This window comes from Lemur catta, chromosome 14 (genome assembly GCF_020740605.2).
Source record: "Lemur catta isolate mLemCat1 chromosome 14, mLemCat1.pri, whole genome shotgun sequence".
In the NCBI taxonomy this organism is placed as follows: Eukaryota; Metazoa; Chordata; class Mammalia; order Primates; family Lemuridae; genus Lemur; species Lemur catta.
Window position 1 is genome coordinate 25,053,640 of NC_059141.1, and position 13,771 is coordinate 25,067,410.

At 37.4% G+C, this 13,771-nt stretch overlaps 1 protein-coding gene across 1 annotated transcript in view; it reads left to right on the forward strand.

Annotated features, from left to right (window-relative positions):
• Positions 1–13,771, forward strand: part of LOC123649730 (inactive heparanase-2-like) — a 108,715-nt gene that overhangs the window by 1,344 nt on the left and 93,600 nt on the right. Inside the window, exon 2 of the mRNA XM_045567907.1 lies at positions 125–178. Coding sequence (XP_045423863.1) covers positions 125–178 — 54 coding nt within the window. The remainder of the gene's footprint in view (positions 1–124; positions 179–13,771) is intronic.

Genomic DNA, 13,771 nt, shown 5'->3' on the forward strand with positions numbered 1-13,771 from the left:
CAGACCCAGGGCTCCACCCTCCTGGTTAATACTTACAGACCCAGGCTCCAGTAGGCCCAGGGTCTAGGCCTGTCCCAGTAAATCCAGTGCTGGCTGGACAAACCCCCATTGACCCTGCCTTTAGGACTACCCCTGTGGACCCAGGTTCTACACTGGCCCCCATGGCCTCAGGACCCAGGTCAGCCCTCATGGACCTAGCATCTAGGCCAGTATCCACACACCCAACCTCCAGTGAGCTCAAGTTCTAGGCCAGTCCCCATAGCCCCAGATCCCAGTGGGACCAGGGTCCAGACTCACACCAGTAGACCAAGCCAGCTGCAGACTGAGGCTCCAGGGCCACCCCCATGGGCCTAGGACCCAGGCCTGCCTCCATGGATTCAGGCTTCAGGCCTCCAAATCTGAAAAAAGACATAAATATCTGGGTACAGGAAGGTCAAAGTTCTCCAATCAGCCAATGCATATTATAAACAATTTATCAAAAATTAAAGAAAAGACAAAGAGGGGGTCTTGAAAGCAGCAAGAAAAAAGAAGCAAATCACATATAAAGGAGTTCCAATAAGGCTAGGATTGGAATTCTTCGCAGAAATCTTACTGGCCAGGAGACAGCAGGATGATATAGTCAAAGTGCTGAAAAAAAACCTGGCAACCAAGAATACTGTCCCCGGGAAAGCTGCCCTTCAGAAACGAAGGAGCGATAAAGACTTTCCTGGGTAAACATAAGTTAAAGGAGTTCATCACCACTAGACTTGTCTTTCAAGAAATGCTAAACAGAGTTCTTCAAGCTGAAAGGAAAGGATACTAATTAGGAACACAAACCTGTAAGAAAGTATAAAAACCACTGATAAAAGTAAGTACACAGTCAAATTCAGAATACTTTAATACTGTAATGGTGGTGTATAAATCACTTATATCTTTAAAACAATGGAGATTAAAAGACAAAACTAAAAATAATGATAGCTACAATAATTTATTAAGGAATATATAATGCAAAAGTATGCAAATTATGATATCAAAAACATAAAATATGGGGACGGGGAGTAAAAGTGTAGAGGTTTTTTTGTGATCAAAGTTAACTTGTTCTAATATCAAAGCCAGACAAGGACACTACAAGAAAAGAAAATTAAAGACAAAATCCCTGATAAACATACAGGCAAAAATTCTCAAGAAAATTAAAAAATAAAAATAAAAATAAAATAAAATTCAGAGACTGCAAATAGACTATACTGCTATAGAATGCAGAACATTGTTTTCTCATTCAGATAATAGTTTCTCCTTTTTTTAAATTTTGTTTAATACAAATGCAGCTTCCACTAAAAAAAAAATACTAGCAAATCAAATTCAACAGCAAAATAAAAGATTCATTCTTCATAATCAAGTGGAATTTATCCCAGGGATGCAACGATGGTTCAATATACACAAATCCACATGTGTGTTACACCATATTAATAGAGTGAAGAACAAAAACCATATGATCAGCTCAATAGATACAGAAAAAAAATTGACAATATTCAACATTGTTTCATGATAAAAACTCCCAGAAATTAGGTACAGAAGGAATATATCTCAATACAATTAAGGCTGTATATGACAAACCCACAGCTAACATCATACTCGATGGTGAAAACTTGAAAGCTTTTCCTCTAAGATCTGGAATAAGGCAAGGATGCCCACTCTTGCCACTTCTGTTCAACATGTTCTTGAGTAAAAAGAACAAATCTGGAGGCATCACACTATCTAGCTTCAAAATATACTGTAAAGCTACAGTAGTCAAAACAGCATAGTGCTGGCATTAAAAACAGACACATAGGACAGAATCAAAAGCCCAGAAATAAATCCACACATTTTCAGTCCACTGATCTTTAACAAGGGTGCCAAGAGCACACAATGGGAAAAGGGTAGTATTTTCCATAAATGGTGTTGGGGAAACTTTATTTCTACATGTAAAAGAATGACATTAGACTTTATCTCACACCATATAAAAAATCAACTCAAAATAGATTAAAGACATTGATTAAAGACACAAGACCTTAAACTGTAAAACCACTAGAAGAAAACAGGGGAAAAGCTCCATGACATTGGCCTAGGCAATGATTCTTTGGATATGACCCCAAAAGTGCAGGCAGCAAAAGCAAAAATAGACAAATGGAACTCCATCAAACTAAAAAGCTTCTGTACAGCCAAGGAAACAATCAACATAGCCAAGAGACAAGCTATGTAATAGGAGAAAATGTTTTCAAACTGATAAGGGATTAATATTCACAATATTTAAGGAACTCAATAGCAAGTAAACAAATAGCTTGATTAAAAAATAGAGAAAGTATCTGAATAGACATTTCTCAAAAGAAGATACACAAATGGCCAAGAGGTATATGAAAAATGGCCAGCATCACTAATCATCAGAGAAATGCAAATTAAAGCCACAATGAGATATCACCTCACACCTGTTATAATGGTTAATACAAAAAGGACAAAAGATAAGACATGTTGGTGAGGATATAGAAAAAAGAGAACTCTTGCACACTGTTGGTGGAAGTGTAAATTAATGTAGTCATTATGGAAAACAGTATGGGGAGGTTCCTCAAAAAAATAAAAAAAAACTACCATGTGATCCAGAAATCCTACTACTGGGTGTATATATAATGAGGGAACTGAAATCAATTTGATGAAGACATGTCTGCACTCCCATGTTCATTGCAGTATCATTTACAGTAGCCAATATATGGAATCAACCTAAATATTCCCCAACAGAAGAATAGATAAAGAAAATATTGTATATGTATACAATGGAATCCTACTCTGCCTCAAAAATAGAAGGAAATTCTGTTACTTGAGACAACATAGATGAACCTGGAGGACATTATGTTAAATGAAATAAGCCAGGTACAGAAAGACAAATATCACATGATCTCACTTATATGTGGAATCTGAAAAGTTGAACTCATTAGAAGCAGAGAGTATAATGGTGAATACTGGGAGCTGTGGCAGATAGTGATAGGGGGAGGGTGGATATATTGTAGTCAAAGGATACAAAATTTTAGTTAGATAAGAGGCATAATTTCAAGAGATCTATTGTATTAATACAACATGATGACTATAGTTAATAAAAATATATTGTATTCTTTAAAATCACCGAGTATATTTTAAGTGATTTTTACCACAAAAAAATAAGTATGTGAGTTAATAAATATGTGAAGTACCTTGATTTAGCCATTTCACAATATATACACATTTCAAAATACCATATTATATATAATAAATATATATGATTTTTTATCTGTCAATTAAAAAATTTTTTTTAATGAGCCAATAGCTAGGTATTTATAGAGATACATGTGAAAGACCTTTGAGTAGAATACACCAAAAGTTCAGAGACTCAAGTAGCATGAGTGTAGAATTGTTCTAGAAATCTTACTTCACACACCTCATTGTCATTTTTATCTTCTGAGCTACCATGAAATGAGAGCCTAGTATATGCCAGGAAAAACCTAGGTCATTTTATACCAGAGTTTTCAATCCTTAAGACAACTGGAGATAGTACCTTCAGTCTATTGTTGAGGAAACAAACGCCCAAAGAGTGTAGGTAATTTACCCAGAGATCACTCACAACCTACATATTCTTCATATCTTGTTCATCTCTAAGCCCTGTGAAGTCCGTATCAGCAGTGTTTCAAAGCCAGGCCATCTACTGTCATTACTCCAGTCTCTGTCATCATTCAAAGCCTCCTTAGTGCTTGTCTGGATCACCACAGCAGCCTTCTAAAGGTTCCTCTGCCTGTAGTTTCTTTCATTTCCAATCTGTCTTTCACAGTATCAGAGTCAGAGACATGCTCATGTCATTTCTCTTATTAAAAATCCTTTGTTGAATCCTCTTTGCCTACACAATGCCCCAAACTCTTAAGCATGGTATGGAAGGCTTTCCATAATCTGCATTTGCCCTGCCTTTCTAATTCTATTTCCAATTAGCCACTCCCAGATTGTATGTCTTCCACTGGAACCACCTACTCATGATTATCCCCAACCTACTCAATACTTTCCTTCAAAGCCCAGCCTTATTGCCAACTTCTGTAATGTTCCCAGGAGGAATCTCTTGTTCCTTCATAGCACTTTGGTTATTTGTCACACTTGGTTCTTGCTACACAGTGCTGTCTATCCTGGTTTAAAATATACAGGTCAATCTTTCCTTTTAGACCAATGGGCAAATTGAAGGCAGGAAATATGTCTTATTGTACCTCGCACATAATAGGTACATTGTGAAAGATTATCAAATTGGCTGGGATTAAATGGAAATGAATTTGAACTTTGGGTGAATCACCCATTAGAAGCCATACCCAACTCTGAGGAACAGTTACAGCTGCTGCCTAAAGGGACACTGATCAGAAATTCTTTAATCACTCTCTATATTGTAAGACACCAGGCGGTTGTATATCAACTATAATATGGACAGATTGGCATCTCAGATATTCAGGACTACTTTTCCAAGTGTTTTTCCAGCACTGAAAAGCAACTGGGTACAGTTGCATACCAACTCAAATAAGACCTGAGAGGGGATTTGAAGGGTGAGAGAGAGGTAGCTTGCCAAATGAAATGTCTTAGAAATACCAATTTAATGACTTATACATAAATTAATCATAAACATGTGGATTAAATTTCCCAGAAAAGGCATGTTTTGGCTCTCTCTGGACCATAAATGATTGAAAAATGATTGGAGATATTTCCTGAGCCCAAAGACTGAGAAGGAGCAGGTCTATACTTCTTTAACTGCAAATATTAATGCAATAGATAAATTATCCAAGGGGTCTGGGGAAGTTAAAAATATGGACAGGAAATAAGAAAATGAGATTCAGCTTGAAAATATTCTCCAGGTACATCTGGGGCAAAATAATCAGAAACAGAGAGATTTTGTTCTAGGGAGAACCCAATAAAGTTATGGAGACTATAAGACCTTCCCAGTGATTTCTAGTTGGCATGGTTATTCTTATTCCTGAGGATGCAAGAGAAAAGGCCCTAAACTATAGAATATGGAATGATACTCATTGCTCACAGAATATAAAGAAGGCCTTTACCTTTGGTTATACCAAAAAATTTACCTGGTATAGGAAAGGTTTAGCTAAAATCAAACTAACTTTTCCAGATAACTCAAGGAAATAAATGACCAAAGTCAAGACTGTAGTCTTTAAGCATGGATTCCAGAGGCAAGATCAAGTCTGAGATCCAAAACAAGAGAATCTGAAGTTCAAGTTCAAATAGGGTATCTTCTCTAGGGAAGGACACAACACAATCTTTGTTTGAGGCCATAAATGCATTATGGGCCATCTACAGGAGCCTTTTCCTAGGAGTGTTTTATCATTCCTTATCATTTTAAAATACTTTTTGAAGAAAGCATATATTCATCCAAATAGGACAAAACAAAGTACAGTCATTACAGGCAAACACTGGCCTTGAAAATTGGGCCATATTGTGCAGTGTTATATACCTGTACCTTGATGTGAAGACCAAATGCTCTAATGCCAAGGAAATGCAAAGAGGTTTTCTTTCTTCCAAGTTTAAAAAGTGGGGTATGAGGCAGGATATCCTGATCTTATACATGTCCCTGGATGCCTGATGAAGTATGAGAAAAATAATAATGATCAGTCATGATAACAGTCCTTTACATTTTTACAGTGCTCTGTTGTTTACATAGTGGTCCATGTAAATTATCTTATAGTTGTCTCAATAACTACAAGGCAATATTACTATCTCATTTTTACAGATGAAGAAACTGAAGCACAGAAATGATAAATAATTTACTAGCTAATGGCAGTGTCAGGGACTATCTGGTTCTTCTGACCCCTAATTCAGTATTCTTCCTATATCTAAATAAATTCATAGCTCATAGGTATAACTGTATAGGGAAGAAAATGACTATAGTTTGTTCAAAGTCTCTATACAATTCCCATCCCTTATTGATTGGATTGATTGGATGATCTAAGCCCCTTACATACATTAACTCATTTAATACTCACAGCAATACTATGAGGTAGACCTTATTATTGCCCTCATTTTAAAAATATTTCCATTTTATTTATTTATTTTTTTAAATATAGGGTTTCAGTGTGCAGATGAGTGGGTTAAAACAATGAAGATAGGGAAACTGAGAAACACAGGGATTAACTGACTTGCCTACTAGCTGTTAAGTGGAGGGGCTGGAATTCAAATTCTAGTAATATGTCCCTAGAACCACTCTCTAACCACTACATTGTACTGAATTTAGAAGCTCTTTTATCATAATTATTTTCCCTGGTGTGAGGAAAACTATATCAGAATGAAGTTTGTATCCATTCCTGGGTATATCTAATCCTGGGGTACAGATTTCAACTAACTACACATTTCTGCACTAGAGAAATGTTAATGTGACATGCCTATCAGATAAGCGGATTGTGACTCCATTCTAGACACAAAAGTCTTTTCTCAGCTGCACTTGTGAATCCTGAATGAAAAAGATAATTCCAAAGTGAAAGAATAAGAAGTGCCACTTAAATAATACAATGTTTAAATGATATGACAAAGCATAACCAGAGACTCCCACTGGCAGGATGGTTGCTTTTTTCTTCTTAATAGGGAATGAAGAGAGTGAAAGTTATCTTTTTTGATTAAGAGAAAGAGGATCAGGCTTTAGGGGTTGGTGCTGGAATGTGCAGACACCCGTTCTTTACACTCTTGTTTTTTTATTCTTGCTTTGTAGAGATGTAGTGACCAGGGGACATGGACCCAACAGCTGACTTTGTAATTAAGCTCATCTATTTGTTTAAAACCACCAGCTTAATAGAGACAATACAGGGAAAATTGTGAACATCTGGAAAGTGAGTCACAGCTGCCAGTAGGCCTTTTCCTGACAGGCTAAATTCTGTAGTAATTCTCAGAGGGGTTTGAATCAAAGACAAGGTTTCAAGGAGAATGAAAAGAACCATTTTAATCATGGCTGAGGATGAAAGTAAAGTTTTCTCAAGCAGTGATGTGCAAAAAGGTGAAGGGAATATAGGTAATTTCCAAATACTTCTAGGGAGACCAGTCTGAGTGGTGAAGGGCTATGCATAATATGATGTGATTATGGATTGAATGTTCTAAAGAATGTAGGCTTAAGAAGGCCAAACTCACAGGTGATACGAAGGTTGTCTTCTGATAGCTGAAAAGCTATCATGTGTAAGAGGGTGGATTTCTTCTACAGGGCATAGATTTCTTGGAAGGCTCAGAACTACACTCCTGGGTGGAAACTGAAAGGAGGAAGATTTCAACTCCTGCTAAAAAGTGATGAGCCAGAATTTGAAGCCTGAGTCTGACCCCAAAGTCCTTCATCTTGACCACTATGTTACTGTAAAAGGATTGCTTGAATTCATACTCTAAAACTCAGATATTTACAAAAACAAATTTTATTTCATGAACTGACAACTCTTGAGCCCCTAACTCTGCTTGAGAGTAAAAAAAAAAAAAAAAAAAAATCACAACAACTACAAAAATTCCAACTTTCTAGTTAAAGTTAGCTCTAGCTAAAAGTAGTCTTTTCTTCCTGGTACTTTCTCATACTTTGTAGAGTTTTGATCTTTCTAAATGCCATCTGGATACAAAAAGACACTTATACCATGTGCTGGCATGAGGAGGGGCCCTATGGTTCATGTGCTATAATGTGATTACTCACTGACCACTCAGTCATCCCCCCATCCCTTGATTGCTTGGTGCACTGCCCTGGTATCTACTGAGATGTTGTGAGTACTCCCAGGTCCTTTTGGCTTCATATTGTTACCTGCTGTTGAACATGGACATTATCATTGCTCCATATTAAGCTATTCCAGAACACCAGCCCCCTCAGCAGTTCTCTGTGCCCTCACAGAGCACATAGGAACTTGTGGATGTACTGCAGGAAGACAAAGGCCATCGTGGACTGGAAGCCCTGACTCAGGAATCACACCAAGCCACTGTTTCTGTGCCACTGTAGCTGCCGTAGGTTGGTGCATGAAGTCTCCCCACAGAGCTCCATATGAGAAGCGGGACACACCCATGCTCTTCTTTCAGTTTCTCCTCCTTGGCCTGAGAACTAGGGCAGTAGACACTGGGTCTCTTTTCCAAGATCCAGGCAATGTCCTGACCCTGATATCACTCCTTCCCAACTCTCCCTGTGTCATGTCCTCAATCCTCTCTACAGTAAGGCTTTTAGTGAAACATTATGTTCAGACCTCTATGTTAAGAAGAGCTTTAAAAATTTGGGGGCAGGATGCAAGTATATTTTCTGCCATTCTGTAGTTTGTCTATTTGCTCTATTTATTGTTTCCTTGGCTGTATGCCCATCAATACATGAGTAGATTAATAAAATGTGATACATGTATACCGTGGAGTACTACTCAGCCAAAAAAAGAAATAGTGAACTAATACCTTTTGTAACAACCTGGATGGAAAGTGGAGGCCATTCTAAGTGAAGTAGCTCAAGAATGGAAAAACAAACCACATGTACTCACTATTAAATTGGAACTAATCAATCAACACTCATGTACACATACGGTAGAAAAACTCAACAGAAATCAAGCAGGTTGGAGGGGGGTAAATCAGCAGGAGGAGAGGATGGGTAAAATCACACCTAACGGGTACAATGCACACTATCAGCTGATGGGCATACTTATAACTTTGACTCAAGCTGTACGAAAGCAATTCATGTAGCCAAAACATTTGTACCCCAGTAACATTCTGAAATAAAAATAAGTAAATAAAAAATAAAAGCAGAAAAGATTCATGAAAAACTTTGAGAGGAATAAATACATCCCCAAACAACCTTATGCCTATTTAAAAGAAATTAGAAGGGGAGAAACATACTTGATAAAATCAGTTTTCCAAGACTTTGCCTCACTAAATTTTTTAGGTTAATTTAAAACTCAGAGCTGAACACTGACCTTAAGTAGTGTCTGACCTTCTGAAGAAGCTTGAATGTACTTGATTGAATATACAATGGGCTGAAAGGCAACGTATCTTACAGAGAATGAAAGCTAAATTATTTCATGTATTCTTTTGTTTCAGTGGGATATTTTATAACAAAAAAATTTTTAAAAACATTGATTTAAGATCTCAAAATATCATTCTCATCACACTTTACTATTTTCTGTAGTCAAGAAAATCAATGACAGCATGTTAGTGTAAGCCATTATTCAAAAGTGCCAGGCAAGAGAAGGTTCTAAAGGAGCATTCTAACTTGTGGAAGGAGGGCAGAAATTTTTAAAGGGCTTCAGCAGGAGGGGTTAACTGAAGTTCAGCTAGTTTCGGGAATAGTTGGATCAAGACAGTTCTCAGAAGAGGGAGGAATTGTACTCAAGAGTTAGCCATTGTTTGGGCAATTTGAGTTTGATTAAGAGGGGTAGGAAGGAACAGCTGTGGGAGACAAGGACATGCTAGAGACATAGTGGAAAATTCTCTGGCCTTAAATGTCTCTTAATTTGCAAAGTGGAAAAATATACTGATTACTCTCTTCAGCATGTACCAGGCTGTTTCCAGAGCAACTATTCTAATGATGTGGCCATAACCTGCCTGAGTACTCAATCTCTTGATAACTCAATGTGCAAAATTTTTTCAAATAAATGATATAACTCACAAAGCTTTGGACACAATAGGCATTCAATCAATGTGTGCTTTGCTGGGCTGAGAAGAGGCCCTACCTTTGAAGAACTCACTAAACGATGGGTGAGACAGACATACATAAATCATTCTATCAAAATGAAAGTATGTTCAGAGTATTGTGAAATTTGGGGGATGAAAATGACATTTTTGCAGGGGGGATGATATTTTATCTATGCCATGAGGGAGGATAATAATGATGATGATAAAGATAATAATATAAGCTAATATTTATTAAGACCTATCATTTGCTAGCTACTTTATAAATACATTATCTCAAATCCTCCAAATATCCCCCTCAGGTAGATCTTATTTACTTAAGAAGTAAAACGTAAAGCTCACAGAGGTTAAGTGACCTGTTCAAAGCCAGATCTATGAATGGCAGATCTCAGATTTGAGCCCAGAACAATCTGGCTGCAAAGCCCATGATTGTTCCTGTACACCAATGTTTCCCAAAATGTGACGTGTGCACCACTGATGCTAGGGGAGAGGAATCTAGGTGTGCTGTGGCCGTGACTAAGAGAAACATGGCATAGTGTTACATGACATTGAATCCCACAGTGAGAGAATTATTCCCTTTTCATTGTTCTGATAAAGTCTAAGAGGAAGTTTCAGTTCGATGGAGTATGTTCTTACCTCTTTAATCTTGCCAATTTCCCATTGTACAAAGAGCCTCAGACTCAGCATTCAGTACCTTTCTAGCTAGGATTTAATTATGCATTTTTTCCATGGTATTTATTTTTCTGGTTACTTTCTAATTATGGAAAAGGATGCTTTTTAAGTTTTACATAATTTGATATGAAGTTTCCCATTTATACACTTATTTAAGTTATAAAATAATTATTTAAACAAAATTAGAAAAATACTAGTGGAGACAGATGATGAACGTGTGACAATGGCCTATGTGAATGACGTTTAAGGCACTAAAACATTACACCTTGTTGAATAGGATTTCACCAGGTAAACAGTGATGATGGAAAAATAGCTGTTTGTGGTGAGAGGGAAAAGAGCACTCCAAGGGCAGAAAATGACTCAAAAATCAGAAACATATCAAAATATTATGCAGTTGGAAAGAGGGAATGGTTTGGGGAGCTAAGATATGCATGGTGAATGTTGAGCCATGAACCTGACAATGTTATTATTACACATTAAGCCTTTACCTTACAATCTCCTATAGAGATGTGAATGATATTAAATAGTGTCCATGTCTTTTGTGTTGTCTACTGTGAACTCTCCATCCCTTTTTTGTAAGAAGTTACCATAACTTTGATTAAATATTAGGAAAGCTTCGTTCTGTGTAAGTAGATAAGAGAAGAGGCCTTTTAAGCAAATAAACCCTATCACAGATTTTTGAAACATGAATATGGGGGAAAATGAGGCTGTTTTTATGCCCCCATAGTGATCATCTCCTTGAAGAAATGTCTTTTTAAAAAATTCTCTGCCTTTTTCCAATCCTCTGGTTATTTCAAGTAAGATAATAGTAAGAGAAATATGTGAGGATCTATATCCAAAGCAAGTTGTATTCGTTTCCAACTAGATAAGTTAAATCATTTCTGCGAAAGGCAAAAGAATATCAACTGAAGAATTATGAAGCTCATAAATTTGGAAAAGAGAGTTTTATTTCTTATGAAGGATTGCAGGCTGGCCATCCAGGCTGGGAAGCATAGCCTCTGGCAGAAACCAGAAGCAGGCACTTCCAGGGAAGGAAGGGAGAGACAGAAGTCTATGCTGAAGGATCACTAAGTATACACATTTAACAGGTTATAGGAGGAGCATAACTAAGATGTGGAGTAAGCCAGGCACAGTGGCTCACCCATATAATCCCAGCACTTTGGGAGCCAGGAGGATTGCTTGAGGCCAGGAGTTCAAGACCAGCCTGGGTGACATAGTGAAACCCCATCTCAACAAAAAACTTTAAAAAAAAATTAGCTGGGCATGGTGGCCCACACCTATAGTCCTAGCTACTCAGGAGGCTGAGGCACAAGGATCACTTAAGTCCAGGAGTTCAAAGTTGCAGTAAGCTATGATTATGCCACTGCATTCCAGCCTGGGTGACAGAGTGAGACCTTGTCTCTATTTAAAAAAAAAAAAAAAGCAAAAACACCCAAAAACATATGTCTACCCAAAAGTTTGTACATGAATAGTTATAGCAGCATTATTCATGATTGCTAAAAGTGGAAACTACCCAAATGTCCATCAACTGAAGAGAAATAAAATGTGGTATGTCCGTGCAATGGAATATTACTTGGCAATAAAAAAACAAAATATATATTCTACAACATGGATGAACCTTGAAAACATTATGCTATATGAAATGTCCAGAATAGGCAAATATATACAGACAGAAAGTAGTGTCGATGTGAAATAAATATAGAGAGACTAATCTCCAAGTAAAGGGTTTATTTGGGAATAATACACAAGAGTTATAATTCAGGACATACAAACCAGGGTAGCCCCTAGGCGAGTCCAAAGAACAAAGGGAAAGGCTTGGGTTTTATTGGGGAAAAGAGGAAGGTTACCTAAGTTATTTTGAAAGAAATTTCACTGGTGCTGGCAGTGTCTTGCAGGAGCTGGCAGATTCTAACTGGTGAGTAGCAGCAGTTACTAGGTAAAACTTCTATCTTAAAGTTATAACAGGCCATTACTGTTGTGGATTGGGTTTGTGAGACAGTTCCTGGAGTAGGCATTTGTGACCTGAGTGTTTTTCCCTATAGCCCCTCGACTCTATTTTAATTGGGCATGACAAAAATGACTTCATTGTGTACGATCAGTTTTCACAGTAGAAGAAGTGATTGTCCGGGGCCCAGGAGGGGTGTAAAGGAGAGGACAGGGGTGGAGGTCGGGGGAGAAATAGGGGATGTTTCCCAATGATTATGGAATTTCTTTCCTGGGTGATAAAAATGTTTGGAAATTGGTTGTAGTGATGATTGCACAACTCTGTGAACATAATAAAAACCATTGGATTATATACATTAAATGGTTGCATTATATGATATGTGAATAATATCTCAATAAAGCTCTTTCTTAAAAAAAAAGTTCCTATGAAATATAAATACTCTTTGGACAGTGTCATGCTATGCTATAAAAGAATACATTAAGTGAGAGAAAAACTTCATACATGGAATCTTGAATTGAAGATTCAAGGTGAAGGCTGGGGTAGAGACTGGGAAGGGGCAGGGAGGGGGTGAAGGAGGAGGCACAGGTGGGGCTGATGAACTGGTGCCCCCCTCACCTGCTTCACAGCACTGCCTGGCCTTGCCCTAGCAACCAGCCAAGTTGCACAGGGCATGCTCAGTGCATTTGGCACCCAGAAGGGGATTATTTTTTAACATCTCTTTCCTCAATGTGACAGTTATTTGTAGTGATAATCCGTAATAGCATTATTTTCTTGATTCCTTTTATAGTATTAAAACAGTTCACAATTGAAAAGAACAAATACATTTCTATTTTAAAGATCTTTCTATTTAAAGGTGGTGTTCAAATTCAGTAAAATATTTTAGTGTGAACTAAAATTTGCATTTGTCAGACAGAAACAGTACACCTCACAGCTTGTACTCTGTTTCACTGTTTACATTTTCAACAGCAAATCTCCAAGTGGTCACATCAAATGACAAAATTGAAATAACTCTAGTACTATGTTTTCATCTTCAAGATCACCATGCAATCACTGTTTATTTAGAGCCCCTGTTTGGATGTAGGGATATGTGCTACCACAGGGGCTGGAGATGTCAAGTCCTGGAGGAAGAAAGCTTGCGCAATGCCAAACAGCTCACGCTGTTACAAATTTATTCTCACAAGGAACATGTGCATGTAAGGGACCCATTGAGTAACTGGGAGTTCTTGGAATTAACTTCCATGTAGAATACAATGTTTACTAAAGGATAAATTATTAAAATGTGCTAATTTGAAGCTTACACATATATTATTAAAACTCAACAGTAACCACAGGGGTTGTTTAAAAATTAAACCAACAAATGTCCTTTTCAGGGAGGAGTATTTTATCACTGACAATGTTTAGAATTGTTGGCACATAGTGATAATAAAAAGCAGGCTGACTTTAAGTTGGTTTTATAATTGTTTTTAAAATCTCTATGCATAATGTAGCCCCCCCGTCAATGCTTGTACCAAGGATGGACTGCTG